The sequence below is a fragment of the Peromyscus leucopus genome, chromosome 18, assembly GCF_004664715.2.
Source record: "Peromyscus leucopus breed LL Stock chromosome 18, UCI_PerLeu_2.1, whole genome shotgun sequence".
NCBI lineage: Eukaryota > Metazoa > Chordata > Mammalia > Rodentia > Cricetidae > Peromyscus > Peromyscus leucopus.
Window position 1 is genome coordinate 8977940 of NC_051078.1, and position 25784 is coordinate 9003723.

General features: G+C 50.7%; 1 protein-coding gene across 1 annotated transcript in view; it reads right to left on the minus strand.

Annotated features, from left to right (window-relative positions):
* The window catches only part of Gns (glucosamine (N-acetyl)-6-sulfatase), a 38151-nt gene extending 12786 nt beyond the window's left edge, over positions 1-25365 (minus strand). The window contains exons 1-9 of the mRNA XM_028869603.2: positions 25088-25365; positions 19358-19417; positions 15499-15705; positions 13604-13669; positions 13093-13191; positions 11744-11911; positions 9024-9106; positions 8025-8143; positions 5793-5896 (exon numbers count right to left, since the gene is read on the minus strand). Coding sequence (XP_028725436.1) covers positions 5793-5896; positions 8025-8143; positions 9024-9106; positions 11744-11911; positions 13093-13191; positions 13604-13669; positions 15499-15705; positions 19358-19417; positions 25088-25258 — 1077 coding nt within the window. The 5' untranslated portion in view covers positions 25259-25365. The remainder of the gene's footprint in view (positions 1-5792; positions 5897-8024; positions 8144-9023; positions 9107-11743; positions 11912-13092; positions 13192-13603; positions 13670-15498; positions 15706-19357; positions 19418-25087) is intronic.
* Between the last annotated feature and the right edge of the window lie 419 nt (positions 25366-25784).

Consider the following 25784-nt stretch of genomic DNA (forward strand, 5'->3'; position numbering starts at 1 on the left):
CTCTGCAAGAGCAACCGTTGTTCTTAACTGCCGAGCCATCGCGCCAGCCCACTCACACTCTCCTTTTTTCTTTTTTTTTAGACACGGTTTTCCTAGTAGCCCTGGCTGTTCTGGAACTCACTTATGTAGACTAGGCTGTCTCCCAGCCACAAACATTTTATTAAAGCCTCAAAGTTTGGATGTTTGCCAACACCAAGGAAGATGAGATCATTTTATAGTTTTCAAAGTGACAATACCACCGCACCATCCTCAATTTACTTTAGACAGGGTATGCCGGGTAGCCCAGGCTAGTCTTAAACTTGTGATTCACCATCTTTGGCCACCTCAACGCTGGGACCACAGGTGTGTACCACTTTCAATAGACCATGAAGGCTGCAGAAAACTTACTTAATTGATCAACAAATTACTTTAAAGAGCACAAAACACCTGTTTTAATTGAAACAGTCTAGGGCCCATGTGATTGACGGCCCGGAGGGCAGAGGTCACCAAGCTCGATGCCCTAAATTCAATCCTGGGTCCCACACGGTGGAAGGAGAGAATCAACCCCCTTCCCCAAGCTGTCCCCTGAATTGTGTACCATGACACACACATGCACACAATACACACACACAATAAATACATATATACGAGAAAATTAAAACATGCATTCTAGAAACCAGAAACAGTGTCTTACATGTTCACCTTGCCTTATTTTCTTGGTTTAGAAGACTGAATTCCTTCTGTACACAATTCCTCTAAGGACCTAAACCGACATGGTTCCATCTAAACACAGTGCGGGCTGGGTCAGTTTAATGTCAAAAATTTAAAATTGTATTTCGTGTGTGTGTGTGTGTGTGTGTGTGTGTGTGTGTGTGTAAGCCAGAACCTCAGGTGTGGCTCTATCTAAAACAGTTTCTCCTTGCCTGGGGCTTACTGACTGACTGGCTGGGTTGCCAAGGCGGCAAGCCTTAGAGCGCCTCTGGGCTCCAGCCTCCTGCCTCCTCTGTGCTGGGATTACAGGCTTTTCCATGTGGATTCTGAGAACAAACCCGGGTCCCCATGCTTATGTGCAGCTCAGCCCACAGGGTGAGCTTCGGTCACAGAGACCTTGTCTCAAAAAACAAGCCGAGAAGCCAGGCTGGGTGGCACATGTCTTTAATCCCAGCACTTGGAAGCCTGAGGCAGGCGGGTGTCTGGGAGACAGAGACCAGGCTGGTCTACAGAGTGTGTTCTAGGACAGAGGAGGATACAGAGAGAGAGAGCCTGTCTCAGGACAAAGCACCGAGGCAAGCAGCCAAGGAACACCACTTGAGGCTGTCCTCTGGCTTGTGCGCGCACACACACACACACACACACACACACACACACACACACACACACTATAGTAAGTCTTTGAAACTATGGAGAAAACTTCTCTTAGGCAGCCAAAGAGGGAGATTAAAAAAAAAATCAATTAACTGTCATTTTTAATTTAAAACCAAACCAGAAGGGCCCGTATGAAAAGCAAGAGCATCTTCACGGCATTGTTCATCAGGGCTCAGATTTCCTGGTAGCTGGGAGAGCCGGTGACGCACAACCTGGCCCTGGATCCATTAGCGCGTCTCGGCAGCTGTCAGGGGTTACTATTCCACGAGACAATCCAGGGAGCAGCAGCCCATATGTCACGGAAAAAGCTCCCCGGAGCCGTCTCCAGAGAGCAGCAAGGCCCACACATACGGGTCAGTTTCCTTCTTCCCAGACCCCGGGTGAACCGAGCAGCCTGGCTGACAGTTGGCAAGTCTGGACAGAACTATGAGGAGATCAGCACAGGAGGGGCAAGACGAGCCCCCAGAGTCCAGGGGCGAGAGCAGGAGCCGTCCCACAGGATCAACTTTAAATATTAAAGCACCAGAAACCCAGGATGAAAACGTGACGGCCAGGTTCACCAAAACTCACTTCCAATTCCAGAGCTGCATGATGGTTACACTTTCTAATGGACTTTGCTCAGTGGCAAGGCCTGTCGATTCCAGCACGAACCACTAAGGTCTGGCTTAAGTCCCACAAACATACATGTGTCCCCAGGGTACTTTCTCCCCCCACACAGAACTACTGTGTCTTCTCTAAGTGGGACAGGATTTTTGCCTATGAAGCAGATGGTTTCAAAATGTGCCCACACTGTCTGAGGAGCCTAGAGACTTTCACGGACACAGATCATGAGGAGCAGAAAATTCAAGAGAGAGCTGAGTCTATCCTTGGTCTCACAGAAGCCGAACATCAGCTGTGGAAGAAACACAACCCCGCAACATTCCTGAAAACAAGGCGGCGTGCTCTCAGAACACAATCAGCGTCGCAAACACTAAAGCACCACCGCAGGAGAGTGGCTGCGGTGGCTCTGCCCTTAGCTCCTCTGTCCAGGAAGCAGCCCAGGGTGTCCACCAGTTACGCTGCATACAGAGGAGGGCTGTACAGAGTACAGCTGCAGAGCTGGCTCTGTGGCTGGGAGCACTTGCCGCTCTCCCGGTGAACCTGAGTTCAGTTCCCAGCACCCACACCGGGTGCCTCACACCTGCCCCACTCTAGGTCAGTGGTTCTCAAGTTTCCTAACGCGAGACTGTGGGGCGTTTACCCACCAACCCCACAGTTCCCCAGAATTTTCTTAAGTGCGAGCAGCAGGAAATATTAGATAGAAGGATTTAGATTGTGGAGATTAACAGATAGAAAATAGGGGCTGGTGAGATGGCTCAGAGGTTAAGAGCACTGGCTGTTCTTCTAGAGGTCCTGAGTTCAGTTCCCAGTAACCACATGGTGGCTCACAACCATCTGTAATGAGATCTGGTGCCCTCTTCTGACCTGCAAGCACACATGCGGGCAGAACACTGTAGACATAATAAATAAATAAATCTTAAAAAAAAAAGAAAGAAAGAAAGAAAAGAAAGGATAGCCTCAAGAGGGCCTGGAACCTTTTCCAATGGGCCCTGACTGTCTCTGCCCCAGGGTATTTATGGAGACGCCAAGGGGTGGAGCAAAAGACCTCCTCCCCCAGCACAGCCAAGTGCAGACCATCTCAGACACCTGCACTCAGGCCCGTGGTCCTAATCATCCTCTCTATGCGGACCTGCTGGGTAAAGCCACGAGGAACCTGAAAACGCACTCCCACACTGGACCCTGTAATTTTGCCACTGTTATAAATTGTAATAAAAAAATCTGATATGCAGGATATCTGCTATGTGACCCCAGGTTGAGAACCACTGTTCTAGGGGATCTGACACCCTGTTCTGGTCTTTGTGGGCGCGCGCGCGCACCGCGCGCACGCGCACACACACACACACACACACACACACACACACACACACACACACACACACACACAGATGCAGCACCGTCCTGATCTGAGGACCAGGAAGAACAAGGCTTTCTCTGCTGTCAGAGTCTGAGAGCTAAGGGTTGGCCTCCTGACTTTCAGTCACATCATATCTCCCTGGGCCAGACCAGCTCTGAAACTGTCCCTGTTCTAAAACCCCTTTGAAGAACTGCTACTCAAAATCTGGACCTAGACTAATGTCTAGCCAGAGGAGAAAACCAGCCAACCTTTGGCATCCACAGATGCAATCAATCCCCACTCTGAGCAGCGACAGGTAGCTCAGGCCACGGGTCAGAGCCTCTGTCTCCAGATGGTGATTGCTAACACACAGTAATGTTCCCTGACATTCTTTTTAAAAAAGACTTTAGATCTCCTGTGTCTGAGCGCCATACATACATGCCTGCACATATATATGTGTACATGTGTGTGCTGGGGCCAAACCTGGTGTCACCAGATCCCCAGCGCTGAGTTCCGGAGTGTGTAAGCCTTCCTGTGTGTGCTGGGGACAGAACTGGCACTCTCTGCCAGAGCAGCCTCGGTCCCCAGGCATTTCACACCTCCACTACTACACCAGTCAGCCCAGCAAGTGTGCCGACACCCCACTGTGAGAACAGACACAGCTTCTGAGTCCTGACTCTACTTACAAAGTCCACCTTACTTCACCAGTGTGGGTAAACCCCAGTGCACACGGAGGGTGGGGGTTACAGGCCTACATCTTTCCTCTTTTTAGGGTACCACAGGGTAACAAGAAGTAAACTCAACAGGATGTGAAGCCAGCTGACAGCAGACGAAGGTTTAGAGAGGCATGGATGCCAGGTAGGGGGAGAGCGCGAAGACACTTCCTAGGGGAACCCCACTCCAGAGTCTGTAAGGACAAGCAGGCTGGGGAGGTGGGCACTTCCGTCAGAAGCAGCAGCCTCGAGCCGGGCGGTGGCGGCGCACGCCTTTAATCCCAGCACTCGGGAGGCAGAGGCAGGCGGATCTCTGTGAGTTCGAGGCCAGCCTGGCCTATAGAGCGAGATCCAGGACAGGCACCAAAACTACACAGAGAAACCCTGTCTCGAAAAACCAAAAAAAAAAAAAAAAAAAAAAGAAGAAGGAGGAGGATATGCTGCACACGGCAGGCTAGGAGGGGCAGAGCGGAACAGCTTCAGTGAGGACGAGGAAAGCCCTGAACTGTGCTCTCCTGTGTGTGGACTCATGAGAGTGGGAAGTAAGATTCCGGAAGTTCAGGAAATGACATGATGCACAAGCCCCTGCCCTTAAGGTTTATATAAACAAGCAGCAACAGTCGGTGGACTGGAGGAGACTCCTTGTTGGAGCTGTCTGCCAACTGGAGAGGACCCCAGCCAAGTGTCTCTCATAACTCAACACCCATTCTGGGATGGACATTCCCGCGATGAGGCTCCTGAGCCATCCCTAAGGAACCCCAGTAAATGCACTGATTCATCAGCTTCTCCCAGGCTTGCTGTCATGCCCCGTTGTGGGTGAATGGACACTTGTTCACAACCCCCAGGGAAAATCAAATATTCCACGGCCTCATACTATACTCAAATGAGGTCAGTCAGCAGCAGATACCACCTGGGGGGGGGGGTTGTGCGTGGCTAGAACCTGAATTTTAACAAGACACCCTGGGATTCTCACATGCACAGCCTGAGTAGTTCTGTTGTATGACACGTGGGCCCTACACCGGGTCTCCACCGCCTAAGCTGAAAGGGGAATGAAGAGCAGTGTCTGTTCATGCCACAGGGCAATCAAAACCCTTCTGGAGGTTGCCCAAGCGCATGCCATGGTCTTCCTTCATAATTTCAGGGGTTAGGACTCGGCTGACAGTCAGCACTTGGTGCTTGGCATGCAAGTGTGAGGACCCAGAATTCACATCTCCAGAAGCCAAGGTGGGCATGCAGCCTGATCTTAATTCCAACCTTGGAAGGTGGAGACGGGGTTTCCAGAGCATGCTGGGTAGCAAAGCTAGCTTTATCAGTGGGGTCTGAGTCTGACTGACATCAGCCTCAATGAATACGGTAGAAGACTATCAAGGATGATTACTGACATCAACTCTGGGCCTCCAGATGTTTGCATATACATGTGCATGTACACACATACACACACACACACACACACACTCACACACACAAACATACACACACAAACATACACACACAAACAGACACACGAAAACTGGAAAGAAAAAACCCACACAATTTGAGATGGTGATTCCCGAGACTCACTAGTGCCGGAAATCAATCGTGAAGTGAACCAAGGCTGTGCATGCTGGTGTGACACATGCATGCTGGTGTGACACACACACTCGTGGCAGTGGACAGCTGGGGGAGAGAAAGGCCACTCTCTCCAAGGTTCACGGAGGCAGAAGAGCGTACACCACCGACCAGCCCTCCTCTCCGGGAGGAAGTGGCGCCTTCTCAGGGCAAGCGCCGCCCGTCCACAGGGCCAGCCGCAGGCCGGCACCTACCTTGCTTGTCTGGTTCGGTCGGATGCCAGGCCCTCGGACCAACAGTGGCACTTTGATGTCAAACTCGTACAGCTGTCTTTTGTCAATTGGCAAAGAGAACTGCCCTGAAACAAAACGCACAGAGTCACGCAGAGCCAGGACCGGTGTGCGGCACACACACCATTTCAGCCGCTGAAAAATGAAAAAGATGCTTACGATTTCTTTTTTATTTATGTGTTGTGTGTGTGTGTTGTGTGTGTGTGTGTGTGTTTACGCGTGTATCCGTGTGAACGTATGCCACATGTGTGCATGCCCTTGGAGGCTAGGAGGAGATGATGGATCTCCCAGAGCCGGAGTTACTGATCACCGGACATGGGCGCTGGGAAGTGAACTCGGGTCCTCCAGAGGCACTCCACTAAACCACTGAGCCATCTCTCCAGCCCCTTAATTCTAGCTTTATTATAGAAATTGAAACTCGCCTGGGTTTCTTTTCACAATACAGAAGAAATAATAGTTTACCTTCTCCAGATAGGTAACTAAGAAGGATCTGTTCTAAACAGGACAAACTGAGCCAAATAATGTCTTGGAAGGAATGAGAGACACATGTGTAAACAGTAATGCACATGTGACCTGATCCCAGGTGAATGATGTCGCTCCAAACACCGCCACAGAGAGAGAAACATACTCCGTTCCCCTGATGCACTGGGGGACAAGGCCAAGGAGGAGGAAAGGCCCTCCTGAGGAATTCCTACAGACACACCATGAGGACAGAACCAGGACATCAGACGTCAACATCTGGCAAAGTTCAGTGTGAGGAAAAGTTTCAGCGACAACTTTCAGAGGGAATCTCAATGACAGGTTCAGAGGAAGGGACCAGTTTAGACCCCCTGGCCATCAGTCCACACTGGCGTCCCTGGAGTGGGACAGCCAGACACGGTGGCTCACACACTGGATGAGAGGTAAACCACAGCATCGCTGCCCCCCCCCCCCTTTCTGGTCTGCAGACACTGACCTGGGTCAGGGCTCCAGCTCTCAGTACCCATCTGCAGGAGATACCGAGTGGAGATGAACAAGCAAGGCCTCACCAGACAGTCATTAGCCAAATCCAGAATAAACAGCTCTACAGGACCAGTGTTTCCTCAGAAAGTCAGAAGCAACTGAGGCTTGGAGGAACTCAAAATTCAAGGTCATATGTAGACTTATCTGCTTGATAAATTAGATTCGCATGGAACCATTTGTGGATTCACGCGTGCCTGGGAGTTGCTTCAAACCCTTTAGGAAAACAGCCGGTGCCAAGGTACACCATCATCCCAACACTTGAGGCCAAGGCAGGGCCATCATGAGGTTAAGGCAAACTTGGGAGATGAAGTGATCAAAAAACCCAAGGGCTGGGGATGGCGCTCAGCCCACTACCGTGTGCAAGGGCTCAGTCTGACGTCAGCACTGCCAGTACCCTGCCCCCCCGCCCCCCACGCCTACAGACAGGGAAAACCAGGAGGAAGGCGGGAAGACTGCACGGACTGACCATCTGCCGCTGAAATTTGAGCAGGAAGACAGGGAGGTGTTTCTAATTCGTGCCCCACCACAAAGAGGCAGGATCTGTGCTGACCACACCGGCTCCAGCTCCTGGGCTCCAGCAATCCTCCTGCCTCAGCCTTCTCCGCAAGGTAAGTAGGTACACACCATCACACCCAGCCACTCTAGCTTCTACTCTGCCTGCTAAAGAATGCCCACAATAGTATATTAACTGCTGAGTCAATCTGCACAAAGGAAAGCGAGCCTCATGTTAACTCAAGAGGAAATCTATATATATACATACACAGAGAAAAGAAAACACTTGTCTTTAGTTATAGGGGTCCAAGTTAGAAGGGTGCAGGCCAAGGGTACGGAGCTCACTCATACTGCAGTTTTCAAAAGCCGGAAATGCTCCCCAAATTACACGATTTAGTAATAAAGCTGTGCTTCCAGGGTAACTTTCTGTTTCCCATCTACAACACCACATTCCCTAAGTTCCACTTATCCCCCAGCGAGCTCATCCTCGCGCTTTCCCATGGCTGGTCTCCACACGGTAAATGCATTCTCTGCTCCTGTCCGAGACCAGCTCACTCAGCATCGGAGACAGCGGATCAGGAAAACCGGCTTCTTCCTGAGGTGGAAGTGCCTTCTCATGGAGGAGGCCTCGGCCTGGCAAGCGCCCCGCTGGGAAGGGCTAGACTCCTCCCACATGGGTGACACAGGGGATGTGCCGCTCACCTGTATGGTAGCCGTTGTCTGAGGTATAGAAGATGTACGTGTTGTCCAGCTCACCAGTGACGTCTAATCTCTTTACCAGCTTCTCCACAAGGTCGTCAACCGAGAGCAGAGTCTGCCACCTGGGTACCAACACGGGGTGGAGACGGGACTTCAGGGGGGATGGCTGCACAGGAACCCTCATCCCACAGAAGCAAAACCAAACGCCCAACTCTGTCCCCCAGACTCCGTCATTGCAAACATGGATCAGAACATTCCAGAACACAACAATTACTTCATTTCAAATCGGTTTCCAAAGACATAAATCAGGCTTTTAATAATGAGCTCACTTCATTTCTTACCATATAAGAATGGAGTTAATTAGAAAAAGACAGTTGTTAACTCAGTTTACATCACTACAGATTGGTTCAAATAAGTCTGTGCTACACTACTGTTTACTGGTCCAAACACTAGGCATCAGCTTGACTATTGCCTGTTTTTATAAAGTTTTATTGACACACAGCAATATTTTCACATTGCCTAAAGCTGCCTTTGTGCTGGGACACATGGCCTGCAAGTTTACAACATTTGCTATTATTATCTGGTCCTACATAAAAATGTTTACTGACTTCTGATCCAAATTTAATACACTCTAAGAGAGAGTAGTGGATTTTTAAAAACTGACCTAGCACGTCTTGCAAATTCCAAACACCAGAGGTAATCACTTTGCTCAATATTTGAGCTGATTTCTATGTAACCTTTCCTTTAAGCTTGGGGAAAAACTTTCAAGCAAATAGTTTGTCATTTCTTTACCAAGTCTTAAAAACGGATGTTTTAATCCGTCGTGGGGTCCAGAGACTTCCTCAGGCACTTGAACAAGGACTGCCTGCCCGCCTGCCCGCCTGCGGAGTGGCAGTCCCCACAGTGCCTCCCACCTGCCTGCCTCCATGCTTGCTCAAGGACGACAGAGTGGACCCCCCATCCTCAAGCCATCCACGCCGAGAACGGAGCGGCGGCGTTTACCTCCTTCTGAAGGCGTCATCTAGGAACTGGATTGAAGAGTTCGTCATTGGAGTCTTGGCCTGCCTAATGAGCCAGTGCTTGTTCTGAAAGTCAGAAGACACCAGTGTTAGCACTGAGTCACCATCGTCTCATAGTAGAGAAGACAAAGGATCATTTCCACTCCAGCCAACTGTCTAAAACAGTGGTTCTCAACCTGTGGGTCACGACCCCCCAGGGGGGGTCACACATCAGGTATTACATTACGATTCGTAACAGCAACAAAATGACAGTTATGCACTAGCGATGAAAATAATGTTATGGCTGGGGGTCAGCACAGCACGAGGAGCTGTGTTCAAGCCACAGTGTTAGGAGGGTTGAGAACCGTGGCTCTGGAAGCTGTCGAAGCCGCATCAGAAAATTCCCATGCTCCCACAAACATCAGCTCTGCAGATGGACAGACGGACTCTGTACCAGCCTCCCACTGGTAAACTCTTTTGTTAGCAGTGGTGATCAGAGACTCCAGTGAGCGCCGCAGGGAAGCCACTAGTGAAAGTGAGGTTCAGGTGGTAACTCTGATCCTACGTCAGCTGTGGCTACAAACGGGCCAGTACTAACGTACCTCTCCAAGTTCTGCCTGTACGCCCTGGCTTTCCACGGATCTGTCAACCCGAGAGACTGACATCCCGGGAAAGATCCTGCCACATGGGTTTCAAACTTCAACTTCTGTGCACACTGCACTAGCATGCACACACTGCAGTAGTATGCATGAACATACTGACTAGCAGAGCATGCAAGCGTGGTTCCCAGCAGCCTCTATAGGGCAGCTCACAACCGCCTGTAATTCCAGTTCTAGGGGATTTGAACCCTCTTCTGGCCTCCTTGGGTACTGCACACAGAGCATAAGCACATCAGAGACACAGACACATACATAAACATTTAAAAATATAAAAATGAAATCTTAAAAAAATAACAAAGCCTCCTTCAAGTTTAATTCTTGATGGGGCCTTTTTGTTTATATAAAAGGCACATTTTAAATAACAAAAACACCCCTATATCCCATCAATTCTTCCTGTATTCACAAGGCTCTCAGCAACTCCTTTCCAAACTACACTCCTCAAATTGTTCTTTGGTTAACAGGTTTTAGAAATTTGATCTTGGGCTGGAGAGATGGCTCAGAGGTTAAGAGCACCGACTGCTCTTCTAGAGGTCCTGAGTTCAATTCTCAGCATCCACATGGTGGCTCACAACCATCTGTAATGAGATCTGGTGCCCTCTTCTGTATACATAATAAGTAAATAAATCTTTAAAAAAAAAAGAAAGAAAGAAATTCGATCTTAAGCTCTCCTGCTGGAGGTTCACATTAGATCACACATGACTGAAAAGTCCTGTGGCAGTGGCTTAGCTAAGGTTTTCAGTATTGCTGCTGTTCCCAGTAACTTTTTTTTCTCCCCGAGACACGGTTTCTCTGTGTAGTTTTGGTGCCTGTCCTGGATCTCGATCTGTAGATCAGGCTGGCCTCAAACTCACAGGGATCCTCCTAGCTCTGCCTCCAGAGTGCTGGGATTAAAGGCGTGCGCCACCACCGCCCGGCTCTAGTAATTCTTTTTGGAACACATAATTGAGATTAGTCCACTAGTTGAAATCAGCTTCTCAACCTAATTTAACAAGCGCATGCCCGTGGTGTGGTGGGGAGTATGGCCCAGATGCTTCTCCATATTTTAATCATTACAGGAATCAAAGGCTCGCTCGGGACCTCCCCTTTAGGGAGAAGAACAGGAGGGTAAGCATCTCGCTCATTTCACAGACAGAAACTGATGCTCCTGGGCCCGACTTCTGGACCCATTCTGTATCGTTATAGGCACTGTGGCTTCCAGGTGAGATTCAGGCAGTGGGGACCTGCTTACACCCTCAGCCAAGGGATGTTTAAGAATACTTTTTGAGGAGACAGCATGGCAGCACACACCTTTAATCCCAGCACTTAGGAGGCAGAAGCATGAGGTCACTGGGTTCGAGGCCAGCCTGGTCTACAGAGACTGTGTCTCACAATACAAACTGAGGAACACGTTTGGGAGACAGCGACCGGAAGGAGAGAATGGTGTGTGGGAACTGTTTCTGTTGCTAAAAACGGGACTTCTGTGTGAGGGAGAAAGACCCTTCATGTTTGGGCTTGAAGTTTCGGGGATGGCTTGACAGGATTTGTCCCAGGAGTCTGGGGCATTCGGTACCTTGGGTAGGAGAATGGAGAAGGAAGTATTAGGTATTAGAAGAAGGAAGGAAGGTATTAGGGAAAACTTGAGAGACAGGCGCCATCCTGCGATGAGTAACAGCTTGGGTTGTGGTTCAATCACGCAGCCCGCCGTCTCACGTTTCCATCCCCCCCACCCCCCACCCCCTGCCCCGTGCACCTTTTTCTCATGCCTCGGGCCAGGGAGAACCACCCAGGCTGCTGCACGTGCAGACGTCCCTAGAGACACGTCTTAGCTACTACTACCAGCACAGAGGAGGCAGGAGGCGTGCCTAGGGTCAGTCGGGAGTGGCAGTGTCTTTACACTCCTGGGGATGTCTTCTAGCTGCTCACTGGATGTGTGGTAGGAACTTTATACGTGCATCCGTGCAAACACTGTCCCAGGGACGAGTGCCATAGTCCCTTCCGGAGCCCTCAGGAAACCCCTCCAAGGTTCCCGGCTCCCTGGCGGCTGGACACAGCGCGTGTGGCCTGCCTCCCGACCAGAGGAACCTACCGTGCCGTGGATGTTGAAGTTCTTGCTTCTCGGTGCGAAGACGTTCTGGAAAGCCTTCTGGTACTGAGGTGCGGCTGTCCATGGTGAGTGGGGCGCTGGAGTGGATATCATCATGAAGAAGGGCTCCGAGTTGGACTTGTAGTCCAGGAAGTCCAGGGAGAGGTTGGCCTGACACACACACACACACACACACAGAGTTGTCATCCCCTACCCCCGCCTAGAGAGCACGCAGGGGCAGGGTGGCTACTAATCTCTATGACGGATTTCACGTCACGGTCATGAGCAGCACACGGCTGGAAGAACTCGTTTGGTTCGGACAATGCTTACAACCTTGAGAAGTCCTACCAAGGAAAGCAACCGAGACCCTAACGTCACCAGACCCGCAGGCTGCCAAACAGTGGAGACAGCAAACCGTCCATTAGCACTGCCTTCTATAACGAAGCTTGGCCTATCCGCACTGGATGCCTTAGAAGATGTTAGAGGGCCAGTGAGATGGCTCAGCAGGCAGAGGGGCTCCGTGCTGCCAAGCCTGTGAGCCGTGTCCCCGCCCCCCACCCCGGACCCACAGGGTGAAGGGCAGACTTGATCCCACCACACTCTTGGATCTTTTCATTCCAGCCCACTCATGGCCTCTCTTCTCCTCCTCAGCGCTAACTCCGGAGGGTGTCTGTGGAATTCTTCCCCCTACCCCCACCACAAGCCCTACAGCGTCCTGTGGTTTGTTTCCAGGCTCACTCCCCCCGCCCCCTCCCCGGGCTGCACTCCCCACTCTGACCCCCTTCAGGTCCCCGCTCAGGTTACCCAGGTCACCCTTCCCCTTTCTGGTCTAACCCCTCAGCACCCGACAGACGACAGAGTGACTAAAGAGTGTGTAGGCATAACCACACCCCCACGGCACGTGTGGGATTTCTGGCCACGAACAGGGTGCCCTCCGAGGAGCTGGGCTTGGCTCACCTATCAGGGACAACCGCTGGACTATGTGCTAGAATGTTCGGCAAAGAAGTACTCTGTGGACGGTTTCCACTACAAACACGTCAGGACAGGAGGGCTCCACCTGACCCCAGTGATTTACACGCACACAGCCTCGCCCACAGAGGCCTCGAAGGACCCTCTGAGGGGGGTCTCTCCGGGGCAGCCCCCACCGTCGCGGGTGGGGGGGCATTCACTGCTGGATTATGAGAACACGAGACGCGAGGCTGGCTTATATAAGGAGGAAAAACACCCTCTGGAGGTTTTTGATCAGCTGGAAATATTATTACGCATTTCTGTTTGCTGATACACATTAGGCTCAGACGCCGTCTAGAGGGCAGGGCACTCGGTGGCCCGAGCTGCTGGGCCTCGGCACTCACCAGAACATCCGTCAGGTAGTCCACGCTGTAGTTCTCGCCGTGCTTCCGAGCCCTCCCGTTGATAGAGAGGGTGTAGTTATAGTACTTGGAGTTCTTCTCCTGCAGGGAAGAGGAAGTGAGATCTGTGACGAGGCCACCACCACACAAACCCAGAGGGTGGGCTCCTGCTGCTACCCTGTGATGTCTAAAGAGCGGTAAACAGGCGACGGTCACTGCCAGGGTCAACAGGGAACTGGGTGTGAGGACATTAGCTTACACTACAGAGTTCCACTAATCTGTGCTGTTTGAAAAGCCAGCTGTGGGTCAGGAAGACCAGTAAATTACACGGCTCAGGCCACTAATGGTTGGAAAGACCCTTGGAATGAAGTGACTCACAGTCAACAGACCTTCATTAGGGAGACAAATAATTTCCATAAAGCGAGACTTCGGTCGGCATCAGGGCTGAGCCGCAGTGTACATATTCTGCGTCTCGGGCTGTGACTAGTTGTCATTGCCTCTAATAGTCACTTACCAAGGCATACCAGTAACTCCAGCCCAGAGGGACGTGCTCCAGTCCACCTGCGTCGGGGGCTCCGTACTGAAAAGACAGCCGAGCAGGGGGTTAGAACCTTAGACATGGCCAGCCCAGAAAGAAGAAACAGGCGCCGGAGAACACCGTGTGACCGGGGCCTGAAACAACAGGAGAACGATTTCCCCAAACACACACCCACGCCATTTCTTCAGCAGGGTCAGTAAGGACAGTCACCGCTAAACCTGGCCCGCCAGCTGTTGGGTGTGCCAGTCGGTCACGGAGACGCACAGTCAGTCGAAAGGAAACTGCCTTGTGAACTGTGAGCTACACAAGCTTCAGACTGCAGTGCAGACGTTGTATCTGAACACGGCCCGGCACACACACTCATGAGAGTCCACAGCTGCATCTCTGCCATGACAGCTCTGGGCACAGCTTCTGTGACACATGTGTGGCCCACAAAACCCGACATTCACCATCTGGCTGCTACCCGGGACCTGTTCAGGGGCTGAGTGCTGAGCCACGATTGAACAGTCCAATGACACTTGGCTGATAATAGCCAAGAGAATCAGACGATGGACGATCACTTCAGTTGACCTGATGAAATCTATTTCTGAAGCCCAATTAACCTGGTAAAATGATTGTAAGTGACTACTTACACTTATAAGGACACTCTCCCTATCTAAATAGAATTTAGAACTGCCCACTTAGAGGATGCAGTCCCTGAAAACAGTCTCTGTCCTGAAAGGTTCCCGTCATCACACACCCGTCAAATGCCCGTCAATGTGTAAGGCTCCTAAGGTTCCTCACGACCATCAAACTGCCCCAACCCCACAACAGAGCAGCTTTCTAATTCTCAGGATTCTTTCAAACTGACTCGTCTTCCTTCAAGCCCACAGGGGACAGATCCCCTTAACAATGGGGACGAAGGGGCACTGAAAATCCAGACCAGATAGAAAGACCTCTGGCCACCACAGAAGAAGGATGTGAGAAAATGCACATCGACTCTTCACCCAGTTTAGCCATCACCAGAGAGAACCCGAACACTTCCAATACGTCATTTCCTTTAAGCACAGATCAAAGAAAACTGAGGACAAGGGGGTGGACTTGGGACTATGAACCTTGAGGTGGCTGGCCACAGTGAGGGAACACCCTGTCCGGGCCCACGAGGCCAGATCATCAACCACCTGGCCATGTTTCCACAGTCTCATGCCCACAGGGTGCTGGCCTTCTATCACAGTTTCCCCCAGTCTAATCTGTCTGTCTGTCTGTCTGTCTGTCTGTCTGTCTCTCTCTCTTTCCCCTCCCCAAGACAGGGTTTCTCTGTGCAGTTTTGGTGCCTGTCCTGGATCTCGCTCTGCAGCCCAGGCCTGCCTCTGCCTCCCGAGGGCCAGGATTAAAGGCGTGCACCACCACTGCCTGGCCAAGTCTCACTTTTACTTCTGTTCTCAGCCCGAAGGTCAAAAAAGGAGTTGTACATTGACTTGTGCGAATTCAGAAATGATTAGGAAACCTGAGTGGAGTCTGGGAGCAAAAGTTCCCCACTGGATGCTGAAAAAGAGGAAATGGACACAAAGCTACTGACTGTGACAGCCACATGACCAGGACCCCGGGGTGAACGCAGCGGATCGGGGTGTGTGTGTGTGTGTGTGGGGGCAGATGGGACATCGCTCAGGACAATTTGTAAAGAAATGCTCCTGGGAGCCATGTAGAAGGAAACTAACTACAGAACCCAAGCACATGTTTGTCCAGTTAAGGGGCAGATCAGCAAAAAGCTGCATCGAGCCAAAACCCTTTAATGGCATGACTCGATACCAGCGAGAAAAATAATCATCAGGAAACCGATCAAGTCACATTTGAAATGCCGTCCCAGGAGAGGCAAAGCTCAGCCCACACACCTCATTTAGATACTTCCCAGCGAAGAAGGTCTGATAGCCGCACGCCGACCTCAGGATCGCGGGGAAGGTGGCCGGCTCTTGGATCTTCTGCCAGGACCTGCTGCTACAGTTGCCCTCCAGAGTGTTGTTCACCACGTGGTGATTGTGCGGGTACTTCCCCGTCAGGATGCTGGCTCTGCTGGGGCAGCAGAGAGCGCTGGGCACGTACTGCGGGGGACGGGGGAGAGAGGCACCTTCCGTCAGTCACCGAGAGCGAAAAGGACGGCACCCCACGCTTTCACTGCCATCCCAGGCTCTCCCGGAGCAGATCCCCTCCTTCACACACGGCACACCCCAGGGCGGCTTGAAAGTCATTCACCCATCACAAACAGCGGAGTAGATTAAAGAGGAACAACAGTGGACGAGCTGCGACCTGAGACAAGGGGACCGTAAGAGGGGGGGTCAAGGTGGGGGTCAAGGTGGGGGTGGTACATGGGCTACAGGTTACAGGAAAGCAGGAGGAAAGACTGTTGGGGGAGGGAGGGGACAAGAGGGAAGCAGAAGATGGGGAAGGAACACAAAAGTATAAACACACACACACACACGCCATCATTAAACCCATTGCCTTTATATGAAACATAAAAACCGATCCTCTGAAATCCATGCCAGCACGATTGACCCCTTTAAGTACTTCACTTGTTTTTGCTGCTGTTTTTCTGCCTTTCAAGTTGGATTTAACCTGTTTTCCCCTCTTCGGTGCTAGGACATAAAAATCCGGACCCAGCACATGCTAAGCCTGTGCTCTCCGGCTGAGCTAACCCCTCCAGTTCCGACTGGCATCTGAAAACACTCAGGAGGGGGGCTGTCTCCACATGAACACCCACTTTGCCCTTTTTTTTTTTTTTTAAATCAGATGTGTTTGTAATTTTTTTTCAAGTTTTTGCCTTAAAAAGATTTTAGTTATTTTTTATTTTTATTTTATATGCATTGGAGTTTTGCCTGCATGTATGTCTGTGTGAGGGCGTTGGATCCTCTGGAACTAGAGTTACAGACAGTTGTGAGCTGCCATGTGGGTGCTGGGAATTGAACCCGGGTCCTCTGGAAGAGCAGTCAGTGCTCTTAACCGCTGAGCCAGCTCTCCAGCCCCAAGATTTTAGTTATGTATGTGTCCGCCTGTGTATGTGCGCTCACGAGTGTCCGTCATTGGGGGGGGGGGCGCGCGCGCACTGGCTTGCTACATGGCTGATGGACCTCCGTTTCAGTGCAGCGAGCAGCTTTAAGTGCGGACCCTCTCTCCGGCCCAGCCTTCTGTCATGTCTACACTGACCGTCCTTCTTTCCTGTCCTTGCTAGCTTTAGCTGCCACTCTGACCCCAGCCGAGGGTCACCCAGAAGGCAGCTTCAACCGAGATGTCCAGATCAGAGACTGTTTTGATTGTTAATGGATCCAGGAGGCTCCAACCCGCTGTGGGTGACACCATTCCCTGGGCAGTTGGTACCGGGTTGTATGAGAAAAGCTAGAAAAGCCGGTTACCGTGGCGCACGCCTTTAATCCCAGCACTCAGGAGGCAGAGGAGGGCGGATCTCTGAGTTCAGGACCAGCCTGGGCTACAGAGTGAGTTCGAGGACAACCAGAGCTACACGGAGAAACCCTGAAAAACAAAACGAACGAGAGCTAGTTTAGCATGGGCTTGCAAAGGAGCCAGCAAGGCCAGCACGCGGTCTTCCTCGATGGTTCCTGTTTTAAGCTCCTGCCTGCGTTCCTTCACTTGCCTCAGTTATGAACTGTGACCAGAAGCAAATGTCACGGAAGACCTTTCTAGCCTGAAGCTGCTTTTGGTCAGCGTATTCTACCACAGCAGCAGAAGAGAAACTAGAACACTTCCCTTTTATTGATTTATTTATTTTGACCTCTTATGGTCAGTATGGCATTGTTACTGAATTTCCCTACTTCATTTTAGTACTGGGTTAGGTCCTTTCTTTAAAAACATCGCCTTTATGGGTCTGATCTCTGGTATGGACAGGAACCAACTAACCTTGGGCCTGGGCGCGTAACTCAGTGGTTGAGCAGGTATGTGTACAGCACACCTAAAGCCCTGGTATCGACCCCCCACCCCCCACCAAAAACACTGTCTGGACTGTCCTTACCTAATCATCATTCTAGATAATAATTAAAATCATTTATTTGGTTGGACTTTGAGAAAAAAAGTATTAAGACTTTTAATTAGAAATATATTTTATAATAATGTCTTCACATAGGAAATGATGTACCTAGCAACATATCATACATTTTTTTCCAAAATGTATTATAACTTTATTTTTTACAGTTTTCTATTTTTGTTGTTGTTGTTGTTTTTTGTTTTTTTAAAGGCAGGGTCTGACTATGTAGTTCTGGCTGTCCTGGAACTACGTAGACCAGGCTGGCCTCAAACACACCTGCTTGATCTGCCTACCCCTGCTTCCTGAGTGCTGGGATTAAAGGTTTGTACCACTGGGTCTGGGCTGTCTGTATAAATCTTAACCATTTCTGGCCACTACCTGTTATTCCTGGAATGAATTTTATGCAGCTATTATTAGGGAAGGAACTTTTTTGTTCAATTTTTTTTCCCCCTGGGGGGAAAAAAAATCTCACTGTGTAACCTGGGCTGGCCTGGAATTCAAACTCATAGAGATCTGCCAGTCTCTGCCTCCTGGGTGCTGGGATTAAAGTCATGCACCACCACCCTGGGTTCATTTTTAAAGTGTTACATGAACTGAGTTTTCCAGGTTAAAAAAAAAAAATCAAAAGAATCAAAAGAGTGGAAATAACTGTCATTTTCTCATAGTTTTATCCACTTATGAAGACTTATATTAATGACAGTGCAGAGCCTTAAGTGACCGCTATCAAAGCCTTGTCTTATCAAAGCCTTCATCGTCAGCATAATACACGCTACCTGTGGGAAATACTCGTTTTAAGTGAGGGTGCTGTCACACACCTGTAGTGACGGACATCTGCCTTTCCCCCTCCAATCTCTCCTTCTGTGGACACACACCCAAATCATGTAGAACTTACGGGAGCCTGCACTGACACACGCCTCACATGTGCCCATTCATACAGCCACGATAACCGTGAGGTGGACGGCACTGACTTCATTTAAATGGGGAAACCAAAAACCAAAAGACAGGCAAATAAGTAAATATTCAAAAGTAGGGCAATCTGGCTGCAGAGTCTGTGCTTAGACCCAAGCACAGCACTGTGCTACTGTCCAGTGGATTTCTTGGTACGAAGCCACCATCCCGTCACTTACAGAGTTTTCTGTAAGGCTCTTGAATATAAACACTTAGATTTAAGTTGGGTCTCTGACTCCATACATGTTGTATGTGTTTTCAGTACCATTACATGAGCTAACAGAACTCACGGAACTTTTACTCTGTAACCATTTATACAGCACAAATATTTTTGGTTTATACATCTAGTTTCAACCCTCAAACAGCAAGGACCTCAATAAAACTCCCTAGTTATGTAAACAGACTAGAATACAGCATTTAGTTCAGTGTATTAGCGCACGCCTTTAATCTCAGCATTTGAGAGGCAGGGGCAGGCAGATCTCTGTGAGTTCAAGACCAGCTTGGTCTACATGGTGAGTTCCAGGACAGCCAGAGCTACTTAGTGAGACCCTATCTCAAAATAAACAACAAACAACCCACTTCTCCCAAAACAAACCAGCATTAATTTGTCATTTCAACGAAAAGAATTAATGAAACTCTTCAGACTAGACATATCACTGAAAAACAAAGGCAAAACTCCTTCCACACATGTACACACTAGAATCCCAGCACGCGTATTTCTTCCCAGAATGTGTTATGAAATCTTACAACATCACACTGGCTTCTAAACTTACGGCACTAGAGAAAGTCATCCCCTTCTCTCCGATGAGGGCCTTGGTCTTCTTCAGCGGCGTCTACAAAGTAAACAATTCCTTGTTAAACAGCGTTTGATAAAATAAAATATACAAACCAACACTTGCGTTTCGTTACACCTTAGACTTATTCAATGTGTGTGGATGTTCTGCCTGCTTGCGTATGTCCGGGCACCACGTGCACTCAATGCAGGGCCTGCAGAGGCCAGAGGAGGGTACTGGATCCTCTGAATATGGACACAGAGACAGTTCTCAGTAACTGTGTGGGTGCTGAGAACCAAAGCCCGGCCCTCTGCAAGAGCAACAAGTGCTCTCAACCGTTCAGCCATCTCTCCAGCCCTTTTTGTTTTATCTTAAACATTTATTTCCAAGTGGCCAGCTCTGACAAAAGGCAAATAGAACAATGATTCTTCGGATGAACCAAACAGGTCTGGTCACAGTCAGGTGAACCCTGTGCAAGCAGGAAGCCAAAGTTCACAGCCCCTAACACTGTTTCATCCACACTGACTGCAGGTAATAAAATCACAGTGCTCTCGTATTATTGCCGATAACCCCGAGGTCCGAAATGACCCGAAAGGAAGCTTGCGATCGGCAATGGGGAAGTACACCAACACTCAGATGAAATGATGAAATGCTGGAAACCAGACAAGGTCTCAAGGCTCACGGACTGCTTCCAATCTTACACACTCAATGTCGGAACCCGACCCAGTGAGGATTCTACTGACTAGCCCCCCACGGTCACACCTGAACTACACGGCAGCCCACGACCCTGTCAATCATGAACACTATTACTTCGGGGCTAGGGATTGAACCCAGGGCCTCGTGCACCTAGGCAAGCACTCCCACTGAGCTACATATCCAGTCCCGTTACTGTTTATATTCTTGTTTTTCATCTTTTGTTCAAAACCTCCGATTTTTAATAAGTACAGGGAAAAGTTAAATTCATCCCAGAGGATAGAGGTATGAAGGCAGTTATTTAACTATCAATAAAGGTACACTGATCTTGTTCACTTCCTAGACAGCAAAAACTACCACAGATGAGGAGGCTCTTGAGAAGGTCCATGTGATTCCAAATACCCGTGAACCCCAAGAACAGACTAAACACAATCTTAGTACAGCTGGCACAGTAATTCTGTAAAGACTGAGCCTCCAAATACAAACCCAGGCTAACAAAAGACTCACTTTCAACAATATGTAACCTTCCCCACTGATTTATAAGCCCAAGCTGCATGGAGTCTCCAAAGCACAATTTCAACTCATTAAAGTCAGCTTTGACAATGCCAGAAGTAGGATCTCAACCTATGGGTCGTGAACCCTCTGGGGGTCGCATATCAGATACCCTGCATTTCATGTATTGACATTACAATTCATAGCAGTAGCAATATTACAGCTATGAAGTAGCAACAAAAATAACTTTACGGGTGGGGGTCCCCACACCAGGAGGAACTGTAGTAAAGGGTCGCAGCGTTAGGGAGGTTGAGAACCACTGACCTAGAGGAAGAAGACCTGGAACTGAGAGGGAACCTAGTCATCAAATGGTACCACACACCGATCTAGGCAAAGGCCGGGAGAAAGCAAGGTCTTGCCCCGACCATACAGCGTTAGGACCCGAACAACCTCGGGCAGTGGCAGGTGCCATGAAGAGAACGGAGCGGGTCCTAATGGACGGATGTCAGACGAGCAAGAAGGCCCCTAAAGGCGGGAACCTTGCTGAGGGCCCTACAGCCCCGGCTAAGGTCACTCACGGACCCAGGAGGAGCCTGCAGGCTGGGCCAGGCAAACGGCCCAATGGAGACAAGAAGGAGCCAGTGTGGAAACACCTCAAGAGATAGACGGAGGAGTGGCGTGGCAAGATGACGCACAGGACTTCTCAGGAATTTCCAATCAGAAGTTTACATTAATCATCTTTGCTGTGGCTGAACAAGTCCCATGCAAGAGGTCGCACTCTACTGAAAATACGAGTCCATGTTAATCCAAAGGGACAGAGGCTGGTCAGGTGGAAACCACGTGATGGGATTAAGAAACAGCCACTCTGACTCTCAGGAGCCCGTGTGTAACTTTCCTCATCGTCCTAAGCAAATTCCCTTTCGCCAACACCAAAGGCGTCCTGGACTTTCCTGATCCTGCCTATCAGCGTGCCTAATGAACGTTCCGATGACTCTGATAATTCAATGGCTGGCTTTCCTTTGAACCATGGAAGCCATCCTGCTTTAGGCAACACGCGTCCTATTTACCCTTTCCCTACGTTTCCGCGTGGCTCCTGACCAAGCGCCCCCTTTCCCTAGAGTAAATGATGTAAAAGACACCCTGTGCTTTTGTGAACACCATACCCTGGGAAAACCAATAAAAGCTGAGTCCCACAGATGATATGTGGGACAAATAGTGTGAGATGTTAAATGTGAACGATGATATGACTAGAGAGAAGATGGAATTATTGACAACTGACAGGGGCTGGAGAGATGGCTCAGTAGAAAAGAGCACTGGCTGCTCTTCCAAAGGACCCAGGTTCGATTCCCAGCACCTGCATGGCAGCTCACAACTGTCTATAACTCCTGTCCCAGCACAACTGACACCCTTTTCTGGCCTCTGCAGGTACCAGGCACTCACACACGGCTGTACATGCACACACATGGGCAAAGCACCCATATACATTTTTTTAAAAAGCATGGTATGTGCCTGTAATCCCAGCTCTTGGGAGGTAAAAGCAGGAGGATCAGGAGTTCAAGTACATCTTCAGCTACATCGCTAACGAGTCATCCTGGACTATGCTGGATAGTTACATGTCAACTTGACACAAGCTAAAGTCATCTGAGAGGCGGGAACTTCAATTAAGAAAACGCCTCTATAAGAGCAGGCCGTAGGCAAGCCTGTGGGACATTTTCTTCATTAGTGATTGACGGGGGTGGGGGTGAGGAGGGTAGGGTAGGGAGGTCGGGGGGCCCAGCCCATGGTGGGATGGTACCACCCCTGGGCTGGTGGTCCTGGGTTCTATAAGAAAGCAGCCTGAGCAAGCCAGAGGGAGCAAGCCAGTAAGCAGCTCCCCTCCATGGCCTCTGCATCAACGTTCTCCTCCAGGATCCTGCCCTGCTTGAGTTCCTGCCTTGGCTTCCCTTGACGGACTGCGACCATGCATAGGTAAGCCAAATAAACCCTTTCCTCCCCGAGTGGCACAGCAATAGTATCCTTATCTAGGACATGGACTGCCTTGAAAAAAGGGGGAAAAACTCACAATAAATGAAAACCTTGTGATATGGACCTTTGATCTGAGCCCGAGTGGGTGTGCTGGTTGTGAGACGAGGTGTGTGTGTGTGGGGGGTCCCAAATGTTTACTGTGCCAACTATTACCGCAATCTGAAACACAATTCCTCCCTGTGGTAAAGACACTTTACATAAAGCTTTATACATAAAGTAAGGAATTCGGGTGACATCCCCCACCACCACCACTGACAACACTCCAGAATGCCACCACAGACTCAGATCCCAGTACAAAGTACCTATTTGGGTGTGGGTATTCCAGGCGACATGAGGCAAGGCAGGGTTACCACAGTGTTCTAGCAAAGCAAATAAGACTGTTGTCCCCAGAGCTTCGGTGACGTTAGAAACACAGCCATAGGACACCTCACACTCTGCCTGGCACCAAGGAGGGTCTCGAGCATCATTACCGCCTCGGCTCCCACCTTGTCATCCTGTCTGACAATTGGTGTCGTAACTCTGCAAGGGGCCACAGCTTGAAAACAAACACCATGTACCTATTTAGCGTGGGTGCCGGTGGCCTGGCGCTTGCGGGATTCAGGGAGCCGAACTCGAGCTGTTGACGGTCTAAGCACTATAAGCTTTAAGCTTAACTTGTTCCCTCCATCTGTTGTGGTTTCTGAGGCCAGTATAAATACTTATTTTTAAGAACGAACCTGGGGCTAGCGAGACGACTTGTGTGGAGTACAAAGAAATTTGCTGCCAAGCCTGAGGACTTGAGTTCCGTTTCCAGGACCCACCCGGAGAACGAGAGACGTTTTCCTATAACCCACACCATGTTCAGGCCACTGTGGCATGTGTACATACACTCCCCACCCCTCCCAAACACAGGACCTGCCGGTATAAAGAAGCAAAGAGAAAGAAAAAAGTTATAGAGGCAAATAATACCTCGACCATACACAGCCAAGAGCTGTGCCAAGTGAAAGTCGCTGACCCGAGAACACCTAACTAGTGGATTTGCTTTTCAACAGTGGTATTAAGGCATGACCTGTTGAGTAATTTACTCACTGGTCGAGGCAGCTTTTTTTTTTTTAAAACTTTGAAATCCCAGCACTTGGGAGACAGAAGACGGATCTCTGTGAGTTCAAGGCTAGCCAGGGCTACATAGTGAGACCCTGTCTCAAAAAAAGAAAGAAAAGAAACAAATAAACAAAGAAAAAGGAAATAAAGAGAAGAAAGCTCTGGGAGCAGGAGTGATAGTAAATCCTAAACCTAAGAGGGAAATTAAGTCACGGCTTCTGGTACAGGGAGTGGGGGTTAGCTCAGAGGGAGCACACTGACTTAGCATGTAAAAGCAACAAGGCACGGGACCTATGTGGAGGAAAAGAGAGGCTGTGGGACAGGACGTGAAACACCGTCCACTGATCACAACACACACATACACTCCACCACGGCCCAGACACACATGGCTCTGCTACCAATATCCCGCGGGACACACGGAAAGCCAAAAATGCTGGCAGTCACTCCCTAAACGGATTTCACAACTCACTGACCGGCTGGGACCAGCAACTTGAAGGGCACTGAGCTAGGGTATTACCACACAGGAAAAGGCAAGCCCCGGCTGCTTGGAGAGGTTTCACAGCTCCAGCTGTCAGCTGGGAGAAAAGGAGAACTGAAAGGCGAGGGAAACACTTTTTCTTTTTATAAAATGAGAGCAGTGCTGACCCAGGACGGAAGACCAGTGGAGGTTTCAGTCTTAATCGGCCTCCTGCTTCAGTGCCTTGGGCAAGCCCTTGCTGGACAGGCCAGGGGGTGGGGTGTGTGTGTGTATGTTCCCAAAGGTTAAATTCCAGAACCTCGAAAGTGAAGATGTGACTCCGGCAGGCGTGTGTGTGTGTGTGTGTGTGTGTGTGTGTGTGTGTGTGTGTGTGTGTGTGTGTTGGTGTGGATGCTCCCAAAGGTTAAATTCCAGAACCTCAAAAGAGCAGAAGTTGACTCTGAGAAGGAAGTGAAGTCTTGTGACCAACACCCATTAGAAACGGAGCCCTGACAGGGGTGGCCCGGCCAGGTGTTCAATTACGCTGATTTTTTTTTTCTTGATATTTCTTAAGGAAAGCACACCCTCTCCACAACCCCACTGCCTACATACGGCTCCCCTCCTCACTTAGAGCCATCCCAGAAGCGCAGATGCCGACGTCCCGGCTCCCTCGTGAAGGGGGGGGTGACGTGGCCTCGGATCCCCCTAATCCCTCCCTCCCTGGCCTCCTCCACAGGTTTGCCCCGGGTGGACGCTGCAGCAGGAAGGTCCAGACTAGACAGACACCGTGCACACGGGCGTGCCTCGGCGGGGGTGAGCCCAGGAGAGGAACCCGAGTCCTTGGGGGGGGGGCCGTCCATGCTCTCCGAGGGGGCCCCCCTGGAGTGACCGCGCGCTCACACCCAACCACCCACCCACGGCCCAAGCGGCTAGCAAAAAAGGGGGGTCCGGGAGTTGGGGGAGAGGGCGTGGAGAGGCGTTACCATGCCGCCGAGCTCCGCGTCTTGGTCGTCGGTGAGCAGCAGCAGCACGTTGGGCCTGCGAGCCGCCCCGACGAGCCCCGGGCAGGAGCCCAGCAGCAGCAGCAGCAGCATCGGCGGCAGCAGCGCGGGCGAGCCGCCCGGCCCGGGCCAGGCTGCGCACCCCAGCCGCATGGCCGCGGCGCTCCGCGGGGGGACCGAGAGCTCCCGACAGGTAACCGAGGGCGAGCAAGGCCGGCCCGCCCGCCGGGTCAAGCTTTCTCTCCCTCTCTCCCTCGGCGAGATCACGTGAGCCGGGGCAGGGGGCGGGGCGCGCCGTCACGTGACGGGCGGCCGGGGGCGGGGTCTGAGCGGCTGGACCGAGCTGCGCTGCCGCCCCGCTGAGCGCCCCTGATCAGGGCTGTTCCTGGTGCAGGGGGAAGGACGACAGAGGACGGGGCGGGGGGGGGGGGGGGAAGGGGATGGAATCGGGGGGGAGGGAGCTGTCGGCTCGCCCGCCCCACTTCCCCCCCACCCCCGGAGAGAAGGAAGGCATCTGCTGCTGTGTGCACAGATCAGCTGGTGGCCAAAGTCCGGGCTCCTTCCTGGGGTCAATGGACAGCTCCGCCTTTCGGGATGAAGGTTCTCACTGGGCTCAGCTGTTGTTAATGCGACTTGGTGTAGTTTCAGTGTAGGGATATCTTAACAACTTGACGTGCAA